The sequence below is a fragment of the Glycine max genome, chromosome 18, assembly GCF_000004515.6.
Source record: "Glycine max cultivar Williams 82 chromosome 18, Glycine_max_v4.0, whole genome shotgun sequence".
Lineage (NCBI taxonomy): Eukaryota > Viridiplantae > Streptophyta > Magnoliopsida > Fabales > Fabaceae > Glycine > Glycine max.
This window is the reverse complement of record NC_038254.2, coordinates 56,481,456-56,504,251: the sequence shown is the minus strand read 5'-3', so window position 1 is coordinate 56,504,251 and position 22,796 is coordinate 56,481,456. Positions and strand designations below refer to the sequence as shown.

The window sequence follows — 22,796 nt, the reverse complement described above, 5'->3', positions numbered from 1 at the left end:
TATAAAAAGTCAGGAGATTTTCGTTTTTTGGGATATATACCTGCGTATTCTGGGATTCATCATGCCTTCTGAGACAATGGATTACAAGAGTTTTTCTTCATCGTTGTATTCATCTGAAGATATTTGTTCTTCTAATGATCGTTTCATATTATATATATATATGTATATTTGATTTTGACCATGGTATTAGGGGTATTTTGGAAATTTAAACAATGTTGGCGGTTTCAGACCTATTTATTCCTGTTTTCTCTTTCTCTTGGCAGAGCTTATGGCAATTTTAACAATTTATCCAATCAATCATTACTAGAAGAGCTTGGACTTGTCATGTTTGAGTGCTCGTGTTTTTTTTTCTTCAAGCCCGAAAGGCTTTTGCATGATAAGGTGTGTTGAAATTTGAAAACCATTTCTACCCTTGCATCTGACACCATAAGCTTTTAGGTTAATTTGTTATCAATACCTTAAACTAATAACTTATGACATTACAACATGCAAAGTTGGAACGTAAAAACCCACATGATCAACATCACAAGTTGATTGAATATTATGATGTTTGAGCTGCAGAGGCAGCTCTCCATTCTTTAAGGTAGAGATGATACTATCAGGAAGAGGCTAAAGGTTGAGCTAAGCCGATCTGAAGACTCAAAACAGAGGTAGGGTATGTTTGCAAATTTCAATGCTAAATTGTGCGTTTGAATGCATAAAATGAGAAGTAAAGATTTGTTGCTTTGGAAGTAACAGTATTTTTGAGCTCATTTTCGTAACCAAGGGGACCTAATGTTTCCTAGAAGAAACCATATGATTAATTCAATTGAGACTCACAAACAACATACCAGAAGCTGCAGACATGAAGGCTTATCAAACTTGGATGACAAGAAACAGTATGAACTTGATATTGACCGCATAAAGAAGGGAGAAGATAACTGAACAACACTAATGATAAAGAACATTCCTAACAAGTAAGTAGCATTGTATATATTAAATTAAATATTAGCCTTTTGTATTTAATTTTTCATTTTTGGTGATGCAAACATTTGTATATTCATTTGGTATAAAAAAATGGTACATTTTGGGTTGTGCTTTTACTTTAAAAGAAATTTTGGAGTTTTCAGCCAATCCTGTTAGCCTAGGATAGATGATTCGTTAAGCCAGTGATGATATGGAAAAAAGTCACACCACAACTTGGAACTCTTGTATGAACTTGAAGCTTAAGCAAATTTACTCTTAGTCTCTTAGTTTGCATTTGGCTTTGCTCTAAAATGTCTTCATTTATGATACTAGCTTTCTGTGGAAACTTCTTTTGGAAGAATCACTTTTAGAAAAATCAATTTTGGTATGTGATCAAAGAAGTTCTTTAGTTTTAGCCTTGTAAAATTTTGGTTGAAGCTGTTTTTGTCAACTTCATTGTTTTCTTATATTTTTTTTGTTAGACTTGGCAGTAGACAAGCTTCTATTTCCCGCCTTTTCTCAACAATAGTAACATAGATTCTGATGTCATATGAAAATGATTCGATTGTGGTAAAACATATCTTTACTTGAAAGTACTTTTATGTTATATTCACATCATAGTTAAACAAACTTTAGTAGGGCTTGAGATTTGACAAATTGTTTCCTAATTATTTTTTCCCTTTCAGCCGGGGGTTACTGATCAGTTTAGCAGACAACATAAATCTATAATTTTTGTATTGCTATCATTTACTTGCTTTGTCAATGTTGCAATTAGGATGGGATTGGTGAATGGCTGTGAATATAAGTACAAAATTGAACTTGTGATTCTTTTCATTGGTTTTAAGCATATATGAAACCTTTGTCATTTATCGTAAATAGTTTTCGCTGAAAATGAAGAATTCTATTTCAGTTCTACACCTCATTTACATCAATTTTCCTTAAACTTCTCATTTTCCTGGACTGATTTGTTATCTTGCAGGTATACATCCAAGATGCTGTTAGCTGCAATTGATGAGTGCCATAGAGGAACTTATGATTTTGTCTATCTGCCAATTGATTTCAGGGCAAATGCTTTTCTCTTTTTAAATACTTGGAGTTTATGGTCCATTTGTTTTATAGAGAATAACTTTCTAGAAAAATTTTGTTGTACTTTCTCTGTTTTGTGCCACGGTAGAAGGAAAAAACTTAGTTTTTTGCATCTCAGTAAAGGAGGGGGAAATGATTTGCTTCAAGAAATGGAGTGTCATTTTCCTGAACAATTAAGGAAGTTTAAGAAAATGCATAATTTTTTTGTTAAAAATTCTCTCATCTGATTTTTTTTCTGTAGGAAAATATCTTTGCTTGCATGAAAATGTCTTCCTTTTATTGAACATTTCCACAATGAAATTTAATTTTACTTTAGTATTCCTTTCTCTCTTTTGCTTAATTATTCACATGGAATTAACATTAATTGCAGAACAATGGCAATGTGGGATATGCATTCATCAACATGATCAATCCTGGCTTGATTATACTATTCTATCAGGTATGCTATACAAAATGATGATGACAATGAAAATGATTGCTGTTAAACTTATAATCACATAACATTCACAGACACACGCATACACACTGTACTAATAGACTAACTTATGATGCATTTCTGGCAGGTGTTCAATGGGAAGAAATGGGAGAAATTCAACAGTGAGAAAGTGGCATCACTAGCATATGCTCGCATACAAGGGAAAGCAGCTCTCATTGCTCACTTCCAAAATTCAAGCTTGATGAATGAGGATAAGCACTGCAAGCCTATATCCTCTTCAACGCCGATGGCCCTAATGCCAGTGATCAGGTGTAAATTTCCTCTAAAATCCATTTATCAGTTACACTGCTAGTATTCTTGCCTGCTTCAAGCATAATATAGAATCTTGGCAAGCCATTTGAAATTTGCACTTCTCTTTTTACCAAGAGATGAAGCTACAAAATGGGTACTAACTTTGCTAGCAACACAGGTTCCTTTCCCAGTTGGCATTAACATTCGCAACAAAGTTGGAAGAGTGAGAAACAATACTCAGGAGGATAACCTGCAAGGAAATCTGCCAAATTTTGCAAACTGTAAGCTCTCATCTGATGGAGATAGTCATTCATTGGACTCAGACTAAGGAAGCCATCTTTCTCTCTTCTTCCATGTCATTAATTTTAGTGGGTGCTAACCTTTGGAAACCAAATGATCTAGTCACATTAATAAAGCTGCTAATGCTTGGAGCACATAAGTACCAACACTAACCTTAAGACGAGAAATTTTCTAGTTCTTTTGGCTTTGGATGCCAAATCCAAACATGGTTGAAGTTTATGTTTCAAGAGGGGCTGTAGAAATTTTCATATGCAAGAGTACTATATAAAAAAATTACACATACAGGAGTTTCACATTGGAGAGTGGAGAAGCTTGTAAAAGTGGTTTGAGGGGAACTTATTAGTCTGTATCAATTTTATCCTTTGGTTCCCCTCTTCCTCTCCTTGTTTTTTCTTCAGGCATCTTTTTTTTTTTTTTTGTAAATTGTTGATTTTGGAGTCCATCTCATCCCAAACTCATGAAAATTTTGATGAACTGTTTATGTGCTGTGCCAAAGCCGTCTTTGGTTGTTCATCATTGTTAATGTTTGGTGTGCAAGCATACTCTTGTATTCACCTTTTTCCTTGTAAAGATATAACTGGATTTCTAAACCACTACTACATCTCGAGTTATATGCTACTTGAGGAGACTCAATCTAGAAGGTTTCATGTCAAATCTGATTTATCAAAACTGCCAATTTCTGATTTTGACACGCTATTTTTCGCTTGCTTAAAATCAAAATCATGTCGAAAAATCTTTCAAAATTAAAAAGGAAATGAACAAAGTGTTCATTGCTCTCTTTGACCCGAAGATACTAGTGAACCCCAATTACCATAGGCTTAGAATTTATTTTTTTGTGACATATGAGAAAAAAAAAAACCCAAAGGCATAGAAATAGATTGAATGGGATTAAACTTTACGGCATTTTAATTTGACTTATTTCTCAAGTTTAACCTTCTTATTTATATATGTCCTTTTTTATATAAAAATTGGTTTGGTTGTTTAAAGACTTGAAAACTTACTTAAGAGTTTACTTTATGAATCAACAAACTTATTTCTAAATGAATTAATAAACTTAAATTTATTTATTAAAATTAAGAAATTAAGAAAATTTGAGAAGTTAAGATACCTTTTAAGATATGGATATATAATTATAATATTCTTTTCAAGTGAATGCATATACAGTATGTTGTATTTTTTTCTTTGACTATTGGTCTGTAATTTTATTTTTTAGTTTCAATTTGGTTTTTTAAGTTTAATTTTTTTTACATTGGTCCTAATTACAGTATTTTTGTTAAACCAAATTTGTCAGCCTTTGTCAGATTTTCTTTATTAGCTATGTTAATTTCGGCTTACATGATAAACGCTCTGTCTCACATAACATCTATCACAATTTGTATGTATAACCAAATTGACAAAGTTAATATAAGAATAGTTTAAAAGAAACACTGTAATTAAGGAATTAAAGCGATGAAACTAAAACTAAAAGAAATAAGATGATCAGAGACAAAAATATGTTTTAGTCCTTTTTATTTTAGGTTGAGAAAGAAAGAGCTAAGGAAAACTACATTTAGAGGCTATGACATGCTTCATTAAAAAAATCATATATATGAATATCATTCTTTTTGTCTTCTTATTACATCATCTTACATAAATATATTTGTATTTTTATCTCTCTAAATCTCATTCGATCTCTCACTATAAGAAAAATAGGATTGAGGTATCTACCAATATTTCCTCTTCATATAATTTCTTATCTACTGCTAAAATTGGGTGTCTATCGAGTGAGGAATTGTTGGCAACAGAATCTAATACTTTCTAGGGGGGAAAAAGGAAGAAGAAAGAAAGCAGCAGCTTCTTTTGACATTACCTAGCTTACATATCTAAAATGAGAATAAAGAGTATCAGTCAGACTAGGTTTGAACTAATGGGCCAAACTAGGTTTGAACTGACAAATATTGGCGTATCGCTACAGACAAAATAGCTTCCAAAAAGTTAATTAAATTCTTATTATTATATTTATTTTACTTAATTTATAATAAATAAAATCAAGTCTTTTATCTTAAATTTCGTCTAATAATTATTAAAAATATAATTAAGAAATTTGACATTAATTTATATATGTTGATAGTTTTTTTTAACCAATATATGTTGATCAGTAAAAAATATATAGTAGAAATCAAAAACAAAGAATTGACATTATAAGTACTGTTTCTGAGCATATTTTTTTATTTAATATTGTATGAATTTCTTTTATTGATTTATAAATCAAGATTATATTAAACTCTTAATGTATTCTGGTTAATTATTAAATAAAATTTAGGTAAATTAATTCATTGTGATAATTGGAAATTTATAAGGACTAAATGCTAACAGTCACACACATATATATGTTTTTATTCATTTTACAAAATAACTTAAAACCTACTATTCATTTCTAAATCGAACATAAAACTTCATTTGATACTAAATTATTCAAAATATGTTAAAAAAAATTGTGTAACTAACACTACAAAATACATCCTTGATAAAGGGTGAGAATTTTCAAGCAGGGGGAATGGGTGATCGGTTTGATTAATTAAGTTCGTGACATTTTATTACCTGTATCGATTAATTTTGGATAAAAGGTTTCTTAATTTGGTCTCTCATCCGAACTAAACCATACTAAGATCAGATTGGTTCAAATTAAGTCATTGGAATTATTATTAAAATAAATTAAAAAAAATTGATTGTAAAGTGTGAATCGAGTGCATGAGCATGACTGTGAAGGATGAAAAAAATTAAATGGGCTCGGCTAAAGCCCTAATCTACAAAGAATAATATATAAAATATTATGTCATTAGGTGGGGGATATTAGTTTGGGTTCTCAAAATTAAAATTTGAGACTCGCTGAAAAAATTAGATATGTATTTTTTTTAATCGAAATCAAACCAATGATTCAAGTTAATATGAATTTTATTTGTTTGGATTCATGGAAGTTATAGAATTGATTCAGATATGTGATCATCCCTAATTAATCTCAAAGTTCTATGAAAAAATAAAAAATTCCAAATAAAAGAAATGTTATAAAAATATATTTTTTTTAATAATTTTTTTCTAAAACATACTTTTATACTGGTTAAAATTTATCAAAATTACACATGACAATGAAATTTAATTAATAAGAGAATATTTAACAGAGTAATAGAATGTATATTTCTAAAAATGTCTCCTACTCTAATCACAATAGTTAAAAAGAAAAATCGTGTAACACTAACAATTTTTCTTTATAATTTTGGTGGTAGTGTGAGATCTTGGAAGCATGCATGTAAGAGTGATGTTGACATATAGTGTATAATTAAGGTGTGAAATGGCACATGAAAGGACGGCCATAGCATGCGAGCTAGCTGCAAACTGGAAGATAAAGGGGAGAAATCCTGTCGTCAGGCTCACATGCAAATGCATGCGCACATTGCATCATCTATATCTATATAAACTCTTTAGCCTTCTCATGTGTTTAGAATGGGCAATTTCCACTTTTTTTTAATGTATTTTATTTTTATTTTTTTAAAAATTAAATATTTTATTTTATTATTTTTTTCTCTAACTTTTTTTCCTAAAAAATATTGCTAGGGTTCCAATCCGCTACATATCTGTATCCCATGCAACTTTAATTCCCCCCTTTGCTTTGCGGCTCACATATGCAACTTGGATCAATATCAATCAATTATCACTCACGCCGACACCTTTTTTTTTTCTTCAAATCTTTTCTTTTTTGTCATCAAACTTGTTTTGCTTTAGTCCTGGATTTCTTATTTGTTTGATGTGACCTTCACAAATTCGTTCATTGAATGTTACCTGAAAAACATGTAATCACCGTCTAATTTTTGTGCGCGCTTACGCTATCTGCTTCCATTATTTTAATTTACTCATAAAGCAAAATATATATATATAGGTTGTGTCTCAACTAAAGTATTAAAGTAAGATCAGCAATCATTATATGGATGGGATACGATTAGGAGTGAAAAGTTCACGTACTGGTTGTTGATGCTGATTGCTCACTGAGGATGTGACCCATTATTAAGCTATAGGGATATCGATGTTGGTTCGGTTTAGATCGAAGCTAGTGTTAGAATTAGAAACGAATTGCAACATCATAGTTGGATTTGGATGAAATGAGGTTGAAAACGAATTGCACCATATACAGTTATAAATCCACAACATACTGGATTTTCTAGCTTACTTCTAATAAAAATGATGTTTGTTTAACTTCATTTTCATTTGGGGTATAAACCCCCCGCCACATACATATGTTAAGGAGAAAATTTATATGACATTTTTGTATATTTTTCTAAAAATAAGAGAGGGATAGAGAGAGGTATGAAATAAAATACAGGTGATAGATAGAGGGAAAAATGTTGTATGTATTTTTGTACAAGAATTTGTTATATGAATAATATTTCTTTGCTAAAGTTAAATTTACAAATTTAATGAAAATTTTATTTTTATGAATATTTAAGTGCATGAACAATGATAAATTTGATTTGAAATAAAATTTTATTTCTGTTAAAATTGATTTAAAAGTAATATAATTTATTTTTAAATATTTTCATTGTAGAATCAAGTTATAAATAAAATTTAATATAAATTTTTTAATCCAATGTAAAAGTTACTTAAAATTATTTAACTCAAAATCAATTTTAAAATTTTATACGACTTAAAATCAAACATACGAAAATATGTATAATTAATTTTAAATTCAAACTAATTCTTTAACAGTAAATAAAACACACTAAATCTTTTATAGTTTATTATTTATTTTTCTGTAGAGGTTAGTAATTTCTTTAAGTACTGACACAGTTGACTCTTAGACAAGGCTAGCCAAGTAGGTATCTGTAGGTGGCAAAGCCTCCCCATAAAGCAGCCAAATACTAGCCACATGACACGCAAAACAACTTCATATATGTCAGCCTGTGTCAAGTGATAAGATTCAAACCAGATTTTATTCCAACAAGAAAGGTCCTAGAACGTTCACCACAATTTCCAACCCTAAAATTTGGAACTAACACAATGCTAATGTTGACACACACACATGACAACTACCTACGCCAAAATTTCATCATAAGTTAAACTCTTGTTCTTGTAAACTGACGTATTATTTTGTTAGCTGTAGAAATCACAACGATGCAATGTTGTTTGAGGTGATAGAATTAATTATAATGGTTTTTCCCCTGAATGTTTATTATAATTACATACTCGATCAAAATTTGAACTCACACACATGAGGTTATTAGTAAATATATAATGTCTTTTTTGTTTCGATTTTTTTTTTTTGCTTCGGAGAAAATATATAATATCTAACAAGTCATAGGTAGAAATATGATTTGGCTTGATATATAATACAACTGAGGTTTTTTCCCAGCAATAAATATATTTATATGTATAAAATTAACGGACATCAGAAATGCCTAACTGAGATATGATATACGATTATATCAAATAATATTTTGTATTTTACCACATAAGATATGATATATAATTAGATAATAATCTTCATAATTCATTAATCATAAATCAAGCCATTAATATTATAATATTATATAAAGCACTGGTTTTTGTTAAAATATAAAACAAAATTATTTGCACATCTTTTTTTAATAATTTAACTTTTCATGATTGTTTGTTGTTTGATGAAATATTTGTCTTTATAACCAAATAATTTAGCGTTTAGTTGACCCTTTTCATTTTTACTTAAAAAACATTTAATTTATTGCAAGGTAGATAAATTTGTGTATTACATACGTTGTAAGTAAAAATTTCTTGTATAAAGAGACATATTTAAAATATAATACATAAAATTATTCATGAATTTTAATATATATATAGTTGGATTGATAACACATCTTTTTCTTCTTTAAGAAAACCACAATATCTATTATATATATTAACCACATTTCCTCACTTGTACTTATCTCTCTTTTCTGTTTTTTTTTTCACTTACTATTTGAATGAAAGAAACAGCTGTCACAAAACATGGCTCAGATTGTGTTTAGGATTGATGAAAATGAAATGAATGAATATCGTACATATGTATAAAGATAGGAATTCAATCATGGGATGACGCTGAAAGAAGATTATATTGCATGTGATGATGGAAGGACCAAAGATCATGCGTGAATTCAATCAGGGACGAATGAGGACAATGGTACTATATATGCATGCCTGCTGCGTACAAATTTAAACTTAGGGTGGTGCATGCGTGCCTTTCATCTACGACTCAACTTTGTGGATTAATATTGAAACGAAATTAAACTTATTAATGGAATTATAATGGATATAGACAAGTGAATTGAAATGATCGATTCTTGAAAGTTGAAAGCAAATAATTAAGTCACGCTGCAATATTAGGAGACAAACAATTATCAACATTCAATGCAGTATTATATTCTAGCTGGTTGTATATCCATTGAGAAACCACGCCAGTGTGTGAAGATTGCCTTACCAACCTAAGTTTATGAATGGTGAGCAAACGTCATTGACAAACTTCTAATTATTTAAAGTTTATTAAAATTGGTATGGATATATATATATATATATATATATATATATATATATATATATATATGTAAGGGAGTGTGTCAAGTCTATAGCATGCATATATAAATGGATATGTATGTAAAGATCATATATATCAGCTAGGCATATGGCCAAAATAAACGTCAATGAAAACACTTTATTTATTTTATTTATAAAATAGAAAATTTCACAGCTATCCCAAATACACGAATTATTTCTCAAATTTTGTTTTTCTAACAAGGTGCTGAAATTTCTCAAAGTTAAGAAAAAACACCCTCAAGGACTAATCCCACACATCAATGAAGGTGTTGAAAAAATTTGTAATTTATTAAAAAGAAAAATAACCTATAATAATTAAAGAGACGTGTCTTTCTTTTAGTCACTTATAATCGTGTCACTGTCATTATTCTTTAAACGTTATGAAGCCACTTGTTCCAAAGACAATTGGTGTGGAAGAATATGGCCAGAGATATGGATTTCGTCTAGCAATTGATGAGATGTGAGAGCTGTAAAGGAATGTGTGAATTATATACATACTACCGTAAAGTGAACATTCCAGTTGTAATTTTCCCTCTTTTTCACTTAAAAATATATAAATTCCTAACTACGGTAAACTTGCACTCATTCCTAATGCCGTTAACATTAAGAGAGGAATAAAAAATTAAACAGGTATTTTAACAAAATAAGAAGACTTTACTACATGCTGAGTGTATATGGAACCACTTTAAATAAAATTCAAATGAGTCGATCATAGTTAATTATGAAGAAAAAAAATTGAGAGAGGAAAAAAAAAGAAAACGTGAATTAATATGTTTGAGTAATTATGTGTTATTAGTGTAAAATATTTATTAATAATTAATTTTTGTTAAAAAATTTGACTGATGCTGTAAATGAAATATTTTCTTCTAATCACTTTGATGATAAATTTAAATTCAAAATCTTACTTTAGAATCCTCCTAACAGCTTAACATTTATTTTTAGCTTGGTTTCTCAGCCCTTAAATTTACATGGTATAAATGGGTTATATACCAGCACTGACATGACCACAACAAGATCACATTTCATAACATAAAGAGTATAGAGCAGCAAACGTAAAAGTGGATCCAAGAAGGCTACATGGCAAGCTTCCACTATCTTCACAAGCATCAGAGGAGAAAGAGGACACAGTAGAAGAGTTTGATGCTTATAATAATTATGCATCTTGGTCTTCAGAAACTGACATGTCTGAAATGGTTTCTGCTCTTGCTCAAGTTATGGGAACTACCAATCGGAACCCATACATGCCACAATCAACCTCCTTTCCTTTCTCAACTTCCGTGGTCAAAGATCAACCTCAACCGTACCCATCTCAACCTCCTCCAGATCAAGGTTTGTTAGCTATCTTAATTTATTTTAATTAATTAGCATTTTTTATCTTCTTTTTGTGTGTTTACCATCTGCTTATCCGTGAACAGAATCCTACTTAATTCAGAATTTGGTTAGAGGTAAATAAAGTCAGATGTTATCCAATGATCTAATCTTAACTTTGAAATATTAATCATTTGTGTCTAATTACTTGGTTATTAATTAGCATGTTTAATTTCCAAAAATTGATAAAATTTATATGTTATATATAGTGAGAATCCTCATTGTTTAGTTTTCTAAAAAAACACTTTAATTTCTGTATCTTTAAATTCCAATTAATGGAAATGGTGGATATGCGTGATGTCATCATAGAATCAATTTGTTTTCGATAAAAAATTAAAAGTAAAAACATAATCCATTGTTTTTCTGAGTTTGCGATACATTCTTGTTGTATTATGATCTATCCTTCCTTGTTAAAATCAAACAAGTAATACACTCATAAATTTATGAAAATGTCCTAGACTCCAAGCCACAAACAACGATCTATGATCTTTATTGTCAATAAATAAAAGGTAAAATACTTGTTTTTTCAAAGGTACTCAAACTACTCTTTTTTATCCCCAAAAATTACACTGTTTTTCTCTCGTGTATTTTGAAAAATATTATATTTTAATGTAAATAATTTTTTTATAGTATTGAATAATTAGGAATGAGTATTTATATATATATGACTGCTAGCCAGTATTATTAGCAGCTAATTGTAAATATACATTATTAATTTTAATCTTTTAAGAATATATAATTTTAAATTAACAAAACCTATCGACTTTGAGATTTTATTTCTGCAAAAAAATACTTTTGAGATTTTATCAATTAAAATCTCCATCTCATTTTTTAACATTTCAAAGTTAATAATTGAAGTCCAAAATTTCCTATAAATAACATTGAGATTCTCATATATCAAACAATTAACCTTAAAAATCTTAACTCATTTAAATAAAAAGGAATTAATAAGATATAAGACACATAGTTTCAAGTAAGAAAGAACATATAACACATATTTAATTTGCCTTTATTTTGATCCCTGCGTCTGTATATAAATATCACGTTATCTAGCTTTTGGACGATCCACATAGTACCGCGTAAATGATGCACAAAAATTATCTCATACGAAATAATTTATACGTTGCTTTATCACTTTCAGGAAATAGAAAAATAAGCTATTTTTAGAAAAGAAATGTTTCAAAAATATTGTAATTAAGTCAAGCTAGTCACTTTTCACTGAAATAAAATATAATTTTTTTTTGTCTCATCACATATCTTGTTTAGAAAAAATCAAAACCAAAGAATGCCAATATTAGTATAAGTCGCATGAGGACAACTAGGTAAATAAAGAAATTCAATGCATGCGTCTGTCTTTATATTCAAGTTGTGGTGAGTCGTGACATTTCTTCTTTCTTCTTATTTATGCATTTCTCATCTTTTGACCAATGCCGAATGAAAAGTAAACATCAAGGGGAGCTAAAACATGAGACTTTCTTCACGTAACAGAATAAAATATAATATAAGTACTTTTCCTATTCCCCAGCTGCATACTCACATATATTTTTCTACATAATACACCATATTTTTATTTTTTTTTATATTTACATGCATGCTATCCCTAATTTATTTATCTGTTACTCCCATTGCATTATTTACTCCCTCACATTCTCGTTATTACTCTCTTTTTACAGTGGTAAATGCAGTCCAATTAATGTCCTATGATCATTTTTGTACTTTGTATGCATAATGCATGGGGTGTGAATTTGGGAATTATTATTTATAATATATTAGTCTAGAGTTTAATTTCTCATGCGGTGACCATATATATATATATATATATAAACATAAACGTGTATACTTTTTTTTCTGTTAATTATGTAGATCAGTAGCATAGCGAGGATATATATAAGTAAATGTAAGGTTGTCAAACTCATTTTATTTACGCAAAATCATGAAATTGTAAGAGTGTATCAGTTAACTCCAAGTTTGACGACCATGGTTTTACGCACTAGGAAAACATAAAATCTGTACCTACCTTTTTTTGGGACAAAAAATCTGCACCTACCTAAACTTTGCTAAATCGGTTTTTACATTTTGCATTCGATATGATCTCCTTTATTTTAGTTTGGACAGTAGCACTTTCAGTTCTCTATAGTCAATTACATTATTATAACCACTCGTGTTTTGAAATGTATCCATTTTCTGGATTACATACATATACCCCACATTTATAATTGCATGTTCTGTTCTCAGAGTCAGTCTTGTAGAAATAAATCATAACTAAAAAATTTGACTACAGACCGATAGGATTTGAATTCAAATACCATTTAAACTATTCAAACCTTCCCACTACTAAGGTAATCTTAATAAACTAGCTGTTCTTCTTACCATGACATAAGGAGTTAATACATTTTTAGACACTAATACTATCTCATATATCATATATTTTGTTATTGTACTTATTTTTAAGATGTTATACCATGATGACCAACAATGGCTTTCAATCTATATTTAGATTATTAAGATAGTCTAACTTAATTAAGTAGAATGTACGAATTATTGTAAATCTGAGTACTTATTTTTTATCCCTGCAAATAAAAAATAAATAATTCTACATTTAGACAAGTACTGTAAAATTTACACATAGAAATAGACTTATATATATATATATATATATATATATATATATATATGTAGAAAAGCATATTAAATTGAAAGAACCAATCTCTTATTGATTTGCATGTGTTGGTGTAGAGGTGGCAAAGAAGCCACACTACAGAGGAGTGAGGCAGAGACCATGGGGGAAATGGGCAGCAGAAATCCGTGACCCAAAAAAAGCAGCCAGAGTGTGGCTAGGAACCTTTGAAACAGCAGAGGATGCAGCACTTGCATATGACAAAGCAGCACTCAAGTTCAAAGGCACAAAAGCTAAGCTCAATTTCCCTGAAAGAGTTCATCAAGATGTTCCCTTTATGCAACAACACCAACAACGTTCATCAAACAGAAACGTTTTTCCCATCCATGCAACTTCCACCACTAGTAGTGCTACTGGGTCTGTTTCTTCTGTTGATGCTGTTGCTCCTCCTTCGTTGTCCACTCATGATCAACATGGCCACCAAGTTTTCCCAAATCTGTATCAATATGCACAGATTCTTTCAAGTGATGATGCACAGTTACCTTATTTCACATCCCATCTTTTCAATCAACAACAACAACAGCAACAGCAACAACCTTTCAATTCTCAATTCTCTAGCACTTTTTCTTCAACCTCATCCTACTTCTACAACCAGCAACAACAATATGATCAACAAGGACATGATCACTCAAACCACTAGCATGATACTATTAATCTCTGTGATTTCCAACCGTAACATTAAAGTTTTTCAAGTCTTAATTAATTTGTAATCACAGTGTTGTAACTGCAATATTGACAACATGCATGGGCATTAATTAGTCGTCCACAATTTTCCTTTTCTCAAAAGAGTAAGATTTTTGAGGTATGTAACGGTGGCGGCAATTTAGGGGCAAAGCAATTTTAAAGCTTGAATAGCTAGTTAGTATATGCATCTGTCAATTTTGTTGTAGAATATTGAGTCAGGGATCAATGTATGTTTCTTTAAGCGTGCACAAGACATGGATCCTACATTTAATTTCCAATTTAATTATGGATATGGATAAACTTTTTGTTGGAAAGTACATCGTGTCATGTTTTTAATTATTAAATTAATTTGTATGCTTTTGAGTTGTTTGATGATGCTTAATTAAAAGTTATTGAATTATTATCATTTTCATTAGATTCTTTACTTTGTATTTATTTTTTAATTTTTAAACATCTAAATTAAAGGAGCGAGAGGTGGAAAAGAAAAAAAGTAGTGAGAATTGATTGAAGTATCTTTTGACCTGTTCCTTTTGCATGCCTCCTTAATCAATTAGTGTTTACGATGAGAACAAGTACAGGAGAGGACATTGAAATAGAAATTTGAAAGGATAAAATTTTCGTCCATTGTTACACCCGTTTTTCGCAAAGCAAATCATGTCGCATGACGCATGCTTCATATAGAAAGTTCCATAGTATACATGGCTTTACGTATTTGGAGTTCCTACGTGCCACCTACCAACAACTTTTTAATCTTTATTTATTATTCGCGTGAGATGTTTTTTTAGTTGTTATGTTATAAAGTGTCAAATATTTATCAATTATATTAATAACTAATCTATAGAATGAGAAAGACTCAACATGTCCACAGATTTAATCTGGCCCGAAATTCATTTGGATGAGTTTGAATTTTAAAATTAAACTCGATATGTTTTTCAGGCCAAGTTTGGATTATGCTTATTAAATCCATCCCAACTCGATTTAGTGCACCCGGCATCTTTTAGAAATATTCTTTTTTATTTATAATTATGTATTAATTCAATAAATAATATTTTGTATAATATGATATTGTATTTAGAATGATATTAAAATATATCTAATTTAAGTTTTATATTTTTTTTATTCTATGATTTAACTATACTTGATATTAATATTGGTATATTATGTTAAAATGTCGGATTGACTGATTTTGTCTCATATATTTTGAATCTTGATCGGATTAGTTCTATTTCACATAAATAATCAATCAAAATTTCAGACCAAATAAGAAAAGAGATAAATTTACCCCAATTCGTTTATTGCTCACTCCCAATCAAGTGCATCTGACATACCACTTTTGTAGTATGATTTTTGGTGGTAGTCATAAATGATGGTTGTTTAAGGGTAGCCATTTATTGTGTGGTATTATTGCCATAAAGCCTTAAACATGTTAGACAGCATAAGTAGGCTTTAGGCTTGGCCCTCAAACAAGTTAGATTAAGGCGTTAAAATTATACAGTATTTCCCATCTTACTTCCCTATATTTTTATTATTATAATTTCTATTTAATTATAGAAATAACTCTACACAAATACTTACATAATAAATATTTATTCAATACGCACTAGATTATTTAACCAAAGAAATCAGTAAGTTTGGTTGTGTTATGTCACGACTCAATCAACCTATACCATGAGAAAAGAGCCAAAATTAACAAGTTTAAAGTCGTTATGAATCACTTTTTCCGTTTAAAAACAAATGATAGCAATTAAACATTTTAAAAATTATGGTTTGTACTCTAGAGTTCAAGTTCTAGAGTTGTTTATGATTCGCATTACTTCAAAGTCTCGAGAGAAAGAGTGCAATTTAATATCCTAAAACTACCCATAAAATATTTTAGTGCGTAACAAGGAACTGGTGAACTTAAATTAAAAAGGATGACTTGCTTCTCCAAAGTTGGGAATAAACAGAAAATTCTAGCAAATACGCATTCAGCAAGTGGAGTAGAAATAAAATGGCCACTGAGAACATAATTAACTCATTACTTGGATCCACAAGTCTTGAAGATTGCAGCAAACTTAATTAAGACATCAGGAAATAAATCCTCTCTTACGTTACGTACATAGTATACAAGGTTCAAAATTTATGCTTATTTCTCTCAAAATATATTGAACATGTTGTATTCAAAATTTGAACACGACCTTCTCGTATTGATACAAGTCATTTGACTTTTCATCCCCAAAAAAAGCTTAACATTGATCCTAAAGCACTTGATGTTTTTTCTATATAGATAGTCATTTCACATAAAGGAGTTATTCTGCAAAAAATTGTACAATAATTGATATGCGTGATTAATACAACAGCAATATGCCCAAGGTGTTTCCTCAAAATACAGAACCAAATCATTCTTTAAATGGTGCATCACCATGATCACTTTGCATGTGGCTCTCGTATTTATCTGCCATCATAGGCAGAGATGGGTGCAACTCTGAGCGGGGAAATAAAAGTTTCAGACGGAAAGCATCAACTCCATTCAAATAGTAGTGAAAGAGCCGCTTGGCCCTAATAAAGCCAAGGCGACCATACAGTGCCAGTGCTCCTTTATTTGTCACTTCCGCTTCTAATGTAACCTATACAAATGAATAACCATTAAGTTTGGTCTCTAAAGCCAAATTCTAAACAATTTAGGCTTAAGCTACGTGCACAAATTTATACTAGTCTTTTCACTAAATGAAATGAATCAAAATCTTTCATGGCACCATGGCAGTAGGATTGATTAGTTACTTCAAAATGAATTAATCTCCTAGCTAGCTGTTAGCACTCAATAAGGAAAAATATGCCACTCCAAGAGTGCTTTACCAAACAAAATAGAAGAGAGCAGAAAACAAGAACAAAACTGAAGTTTTGGAGGCAAACAAAAAAGAGGCACAGACACTATCATAATCCAGGTTTAATTAATGAAGATTGTAGAATCAGAAAATGCAGGGCATAGTTTCATAACATGGGCCTGTTCTCACTCCTATATCTGATTCAACTTTAGAAACAGAAGTTAAAACAAACATCTTTCCATTTGCATATAGGTAGAATTTAGTAAACCTGTACTTTGAATCTTCCTTCTCAACTAAATATTTACACATGTTAAATCAGCAAATAATTTTAGTCTTGTCTTTAAGCCATATACTAGTATTTAAAGAGGTGCATGCCTGCATGGAGAAAACTGCAAGGAGGAAAAGGATTTTGATATTCTAATCTACATTCAAATTATGGGCATGTACTGCTCTATATCACAGTGCCCATACCTTGTTTTCTCATGTAAAACAACATCCAAGTCAGCAAAGTTAAACAATAATCACACATAAACTCTTGGTACCAATTTCAATTTCCTATCAGTTTTTACATTTTCTCTATTTGCAATAATATATCATAATGCAACTGATAGATAAATGACATAAAACCAGGCTGACAGTAAGATTGTGAGCCATTGACCTGCGTATACACAAGGAAAGGGAAGAAATGAAAAAATGGGCCTTTAGGTGTGCCAAAGAAGATGAGAAAAAGGGGGCCAGGATGGAATTTGATGAAAGAAGGAAGAGAAGGAGTGGAGAAGTCGGTTGGAAGAGGGAAATGCTCAACAGAAAACACAGCTGGCAAAAGGAAATTGGGAGGAGAAAATTGGAGAATCATAGGAGTAATGATGAGGGAATCAATAAGGGAGGGGCTGGAATGTGAGGGGATGAGCATTGTGGGTAGTGAAGGTGGCCTTTGGCCTTAGGAGGAGAGTGCACTATCCTATATGGCATTTTGGGGCTCTGTTCTCTAGTTCATCAGAGATTGATATACACCGTAAGGATCCGTGCTCCATTCCTTTAAGCTGAATATTATCCAGAATTTACGTTTTATATTCACAAGAGTAAAGTTAAAGGTAAAACAAATGAAAAGGAAATGAAGAAAAAGGAGTGATAGACAATGAAATTGGAAAAACTAATTCTCTGCTCCGCAGGTAAAGGAATAAATGTGTCAATCATATTAGGGAGTTTACCATTTTCATCCCATCAACCAGGTAGTAATTATTGGATCAGTAGTTCAGTACACCTAAAGCATTTTAACTAAGATGCAATGATCATATAAAAGCACATTAGTCATATGATAAATACATAACAATGATTCCCAAATCCCGGTCCACTGAACTTTTATTGTTTAAGATGAAGCACGGTGAAATTCACATATCCAGTTGTCAGTTTTTCATACCAACCAACAAGGAAACTCAAAGCTTTCTCTGTCTATTTCTCTTGACCTTCACTCCTTCCCACATTCTTAAACTACATAACACTGCAATACAACCACACATGGTTACATAAAGACGCATACATACCTCTTCGCAACCTGATTCCATCATCACCTTGATAGACCTAGTAACAAGCTCCGTAGCTGCAGAAAAAATTAAGGAAAAGCCAAATCCCAGACATTTTTAGCATTTGGCAGCATAGCACCAACCCTTTGTTAGAATATCTAATAATAACATCACAAAACAGGAAATTAACACATAAATTCGTTAAAATTTGGTGCATGATTGAGAAGCTTTTATTCTCAAAAGCCCTTCCAGGAAGTTGACAAAAATAAGTAAAACCAAATACACGCACATTAAAAGTTTAGATACTTCTTTTTAAAAAAATATGGGAATTACCAATGCCTCTTCCTCTGTAGGGCTTGATGACAACCAGCATGGCAATGTAGCCTCTGAAAGTGTTACGGTGTTCCCCCATCTTACATACCACGGTGCCCACGCATTTACCCTTGTGGAACGCCTAAAACCAATAGGGAAATTATAAAAAAAAATCACAAATCTTTAATGAAATATAAGTAGGGAAAACGAGAATTAGATGAAAAAGTGAAGAGATAAGGAACCAGGAATGAAAGCTGAGGCCAGAGATAGACGAAGTAACGGTACGTGAAGATGGAATAAGGTTCGCTGAGTTCTTGGTCCACCAGGTTCATTACGAGAGGGAGGTGATGCTCGCCACCGTAACTAACGTACTCAATCTCAGAAGCATCGAATTCCACATTCTCCATGGTTTCTGCTTCGTCTCTGTCCATTACTCCCTCTCTCTTCTCTTGCGCAGCACCAAGGAAAGCGATGCTAGTTCCTTGGGTAATTCTATTTGGGCCTTACTTCAACACACTGTTTCGATGGAAAAAAAGGAGACGATTGCTATTTGTACATCTTTTTTATTAGTATGGGTGAATGAATACCGCAATTGGTGGTCTTCAAAAGTATGACTGTATGAGTTGTTGTCACTTATCACTTATTCTCCTAGAAGTAACAAATTTAAAATAACTCACTATACTATCACTTTAATATCTAAACTTAATTATTTATTGCCACTTTAATTTTTTAAAAGTAGGTTAACATTATCACTTAAGTCACATATTTTTAATTTTCATAAATAAAATGAGTGATAGATTGTACTTTTAGGAATCCTTTTTTTATAGTTTTATTACATTTGTACAATCAATATAAAGAAAAAAAAAATGTATGGTCAAACACTTTTTTTTTGCCAATCATGGTTTTGGTACAAAGTAGTTTCATTAGATAAATACAGTGATTAAATCTTCATTGGTGACAACAAGTGCACTCAAGGTGAGTATTTTTCTTCCAATATGATTTATTCCATACTCAATGATCGATCAGGATTCAAACTTGCACCACTTGGTTAAGGAACTCTAGCCACTACCATTTGTGTTAGTTGGTCAAACACTTTTTTGGTCTATGGTATAAAACATTTAATAAATACTGATTTTTTTTTTATAATTGCATATGTTGGCCAAATTTAAAATTAATGTTATGATACTTAAAAAACTATATTTAATGTCTTAATTGCATAATAGAAAAATATCTATTTTATCATTTTTAAGTTTTTTTCATTTGATGAATCATATGTTTATCTTTATAATACATAAAAGTATGATTATTTAAATAATATAAATTGTCAAAATCATATCTATGTGTTAAAATTCAACTAACACAAGGGTTTTTCAAGCTTAACAAGTAATATTAAATTTGAGTCTTACATATACAACTACGTTAAATACTTATAAGAAGAGTTTAGTTTTGTTTTAAATAATAATCCTATTTGACTTCAAATAATTTCTACAAACGCAAAAAATAAATAATTTAAACTATAATTTTATGTTAATTTTTTACCTTTGAAAAATAAATAACAATTATTATTTAATAAAAGCAAAACATAATTCATCATGTCAAAGAATAAATATTACTTTTTTAGGATATAGAATAATAATATGAAATTATGAAAACTGATCCTAAGGCCCGGAGGAACAAAAGGGCCCAGCCCAACGTGGGAAACTAAGTGCACTCACTATATCTAACGAAACAAAGACAAAGAAAACTAAACCCTAGTGGCAGTCTTGTCGTCGTCTCTTCCTCTTCGCAACAATGGTTGCCGCCAAGAAAACCGTAAGCTCTCTCTTCCTCTTTCTGCAACTAGCATTGTTGATTTGTTCATGTTTCACTTGGTTTCAGATTTGGGGTTTTCAATTCCAATTCGATTTTAATGTGTTTCTGTTCTGTTTTTCTATTTGAACAAATGCAGAAGAAGACCCATGAGAGCATCAACAACAGGCTTGCTCTTGTCATGAAGAGCGGCAAATACACCCTTGGTTATAAGACCGTTCTCAAATCTCTTAGGAGCTCCAAAGGTATCTCTTTTCTACACTTTGTCATTCTCTCTTGTTTTGGGGGGTGGGGGGCATTGTTTTTATACGCTTGTCTCAGATCCAGAACTGATGAAAAATGGTGCATTGCATTTCATACGGGTAATGGACCCTGGATATTAAATAAGATCAACACGAGAAATTTCCCTCAACAACAGAAAATGTGTTAAAAAAGCATGTTGCTTGTATTATAGTTACAAATGCATTTGATAATGTTAAAGTTCCTTGCAGCCGCTTGCCTAATTTACTGACTAATTTGATCTCTAAGGATGATGTAATTTGTTTTAAATTAATGTGGATGTTTGCCTTTGTTAATACTTTGGTAGTTGTTTGTAATGATGATTTATTGATATTGTTGAATTCTCTGCAGGGAAATTGATTATCATTGCTAACAACTGCCCCCCTTTGAGAAAGTCAGAGATTGAATACTATGCCATGTTGGCAAAGGTTGGAGTTCATCATTACAATGGGAGTAAGTTCTTAATCCGATGCTTTTCTTCCCATCCCCATGTTTTTTTATACTAATTTTAATGTTAATTTGCATTAGATGAGAGGTTGAAAAATCTTCTGTTTTTGATTTGATAGTTTAAGTATCATGCCGTGCTGAACTATTTTGATCTATATGGGGTGGGATGTGGGTCTGCAGACCAAATAATATCTAGGTCGATTTAATCTTGTTGGATTTAACTTGGGATATTGTGTTAAAGATACTTGCTTATCTGTTTTGTGTTAACCTGTTGTGGTTTTTATCATGCTTATGTGTGTTGGCTATACGTGAGCTACTTTTTTATGCTGAGCTATTCTGTCAATTCAAGTCAATGTTTGGTTACATCTAAAGGAGTTGTCTATATAAATTTTGGAGTCACTGAGAGAGCTAGGGTCGGCCATATGTTTGAATGTCCTGCATTAAAACCTTAATTGTGGTTTTATTGGACTTGTTTTTGAAGCATCTGGTGATTAATTATCTTCGTTGATGAAATTTATATGATCTGCATTTATAGCAGCCGATGGAAGTTTTTAGCTATAGCTATTTTGATAATACACATATGATATAGGTTGCTGACCATATACATTTTTGGATGTTTTGCTTGTATAAATTATAGCACAAACAACTGGATTGTAATTTTAACTATTGATGATAATTGTTGGATGCTATGATGCCTGGTAGATATTGTCATTTAACACTTTTAAGGTTTCTGTATATTTTTGTCTCATTAACGATATTTTGTTGTTTATAGACAATGTGGATTTGGGCACTGCCTGCGGCAAATATTACAGAGTGTGCTGCCTTAGCATTATTGATCCTGGTATCTGATGCCTCCTTTCCTATTTCAATATTTGAAAGTAGTTTTTTTTTTGTTTTTCTAATACTGTTTTATATTTGATGTTTACAGGTGATTCGGATATCATTAAGACACTGCCTGGTGAACAGTAAAGTAGTGTTGAAGTTACTTGCTTGTTATTTTCTGGTTTTAGTTGATTCGGACTTTGAAAGAATATCTTGTTGAGTTGTAGACTTTGGTGTAAGGTGCAAGGTTTTTGTGTGTTCTAGCTAGCTGAGCATCAAGTAATTTTGACTTTTCAAAGTTTTCATGTTTTATTGTGCCAATTTCTAGAGATGATATAATTATATTATGATCGCGCGTGCTGGTAATGCCTGGGTTATCGACGTTCGCTTGCAAATGGATCTTGACATTGAATTTGCGTGGTAAACCCCATAATTAAGAA

At 31.0% G+C, this 22,796-nt stretch overlaps 3 protein-coding genes and 1 pseudogene across 3 annotated transcripts; 3 read left to right on the top strand and 1 right to left on the bottom strand.

Annotated features, from left to right (window-relative positions):
• Positions 1-1,721: 1,721 nt before the first annotated feature.
• Positions 1,722-3,932, top strand: LOC121173981 (protein MEI2-like 4; annotated as a pseudogene).
• Positions 3,933-10,645: 6,713 nt separating this feature from the next.
• On the top strand, positions 10,646-14,348 carry LOC100500531 (AP2-EREBP transcription factor). Its single transcript, NM_001352772.1, has 2 exons — positions 10,646-10,960; positions 13,736-14,348. The coding sequence occupies exons 1-2, from the start codon at positions 10,813-10,815 to the stop codon at positions 14,314-14,316; spliced, it is 729 nt and encodes a 242-aa protein (NP_001339701.1). The 5' UTR covers positions 10,646-10,812; the 3' UTR covers positions 14,317-14,348.
• A 2,211-nt stretch (positions 14,349-16,559) lies between these two features.
• Positions 16,560-19,520, bottom strand: LOC100806790 (N-alpha-acetyltransferase MAK3). Its single transcript, XM_003552595.5, has 4 exons — positions 19,242-19,520; positions 19,021-19,141; positions 18,709-18,764; positions 16,560-16,966 (listed from the first exon to the last, which is right to left on the bottom strand). The coding sequence occupies exons 1-4, from the start codon at positions 19,428-19,430 to the stop codon at positions 16,739-16,741; spliced, it is 594 nt and encodes a 197-aa protein (XP_003552643.1). The 5' UTR covers positions 19,431-19,520; the 3' UTR covers positions 16,560-16,738.
• A 1,155-nt stretch (positions 19,521-20,675) lies between these two features.
• Positions 20,676-22,654, top strand: LOC100806260 (60S ribosomal protein L30). The gene is made up of 5 exons (XM_003552594.5): positions 20,676-20,811; positions 20,948-21,053; positions 21,439-21,540; positions 22,307-22,375; positions 22,463-22,654. The coding sequence occupies exons 1-5, from the start codon at positions 20,791-20,793 to the stop codon at positions 22,501-22,503; spliced, it is 339 nt and encodes a 112-aa protein (XP_003552642.1). The 5' UTR covers positions 20,676-20,790; the 3' UTR covers positions 22,504-22,654.
• The last annotated feature ends 142 nt before the right edge of the window (positions 22,655-22,796 follow it).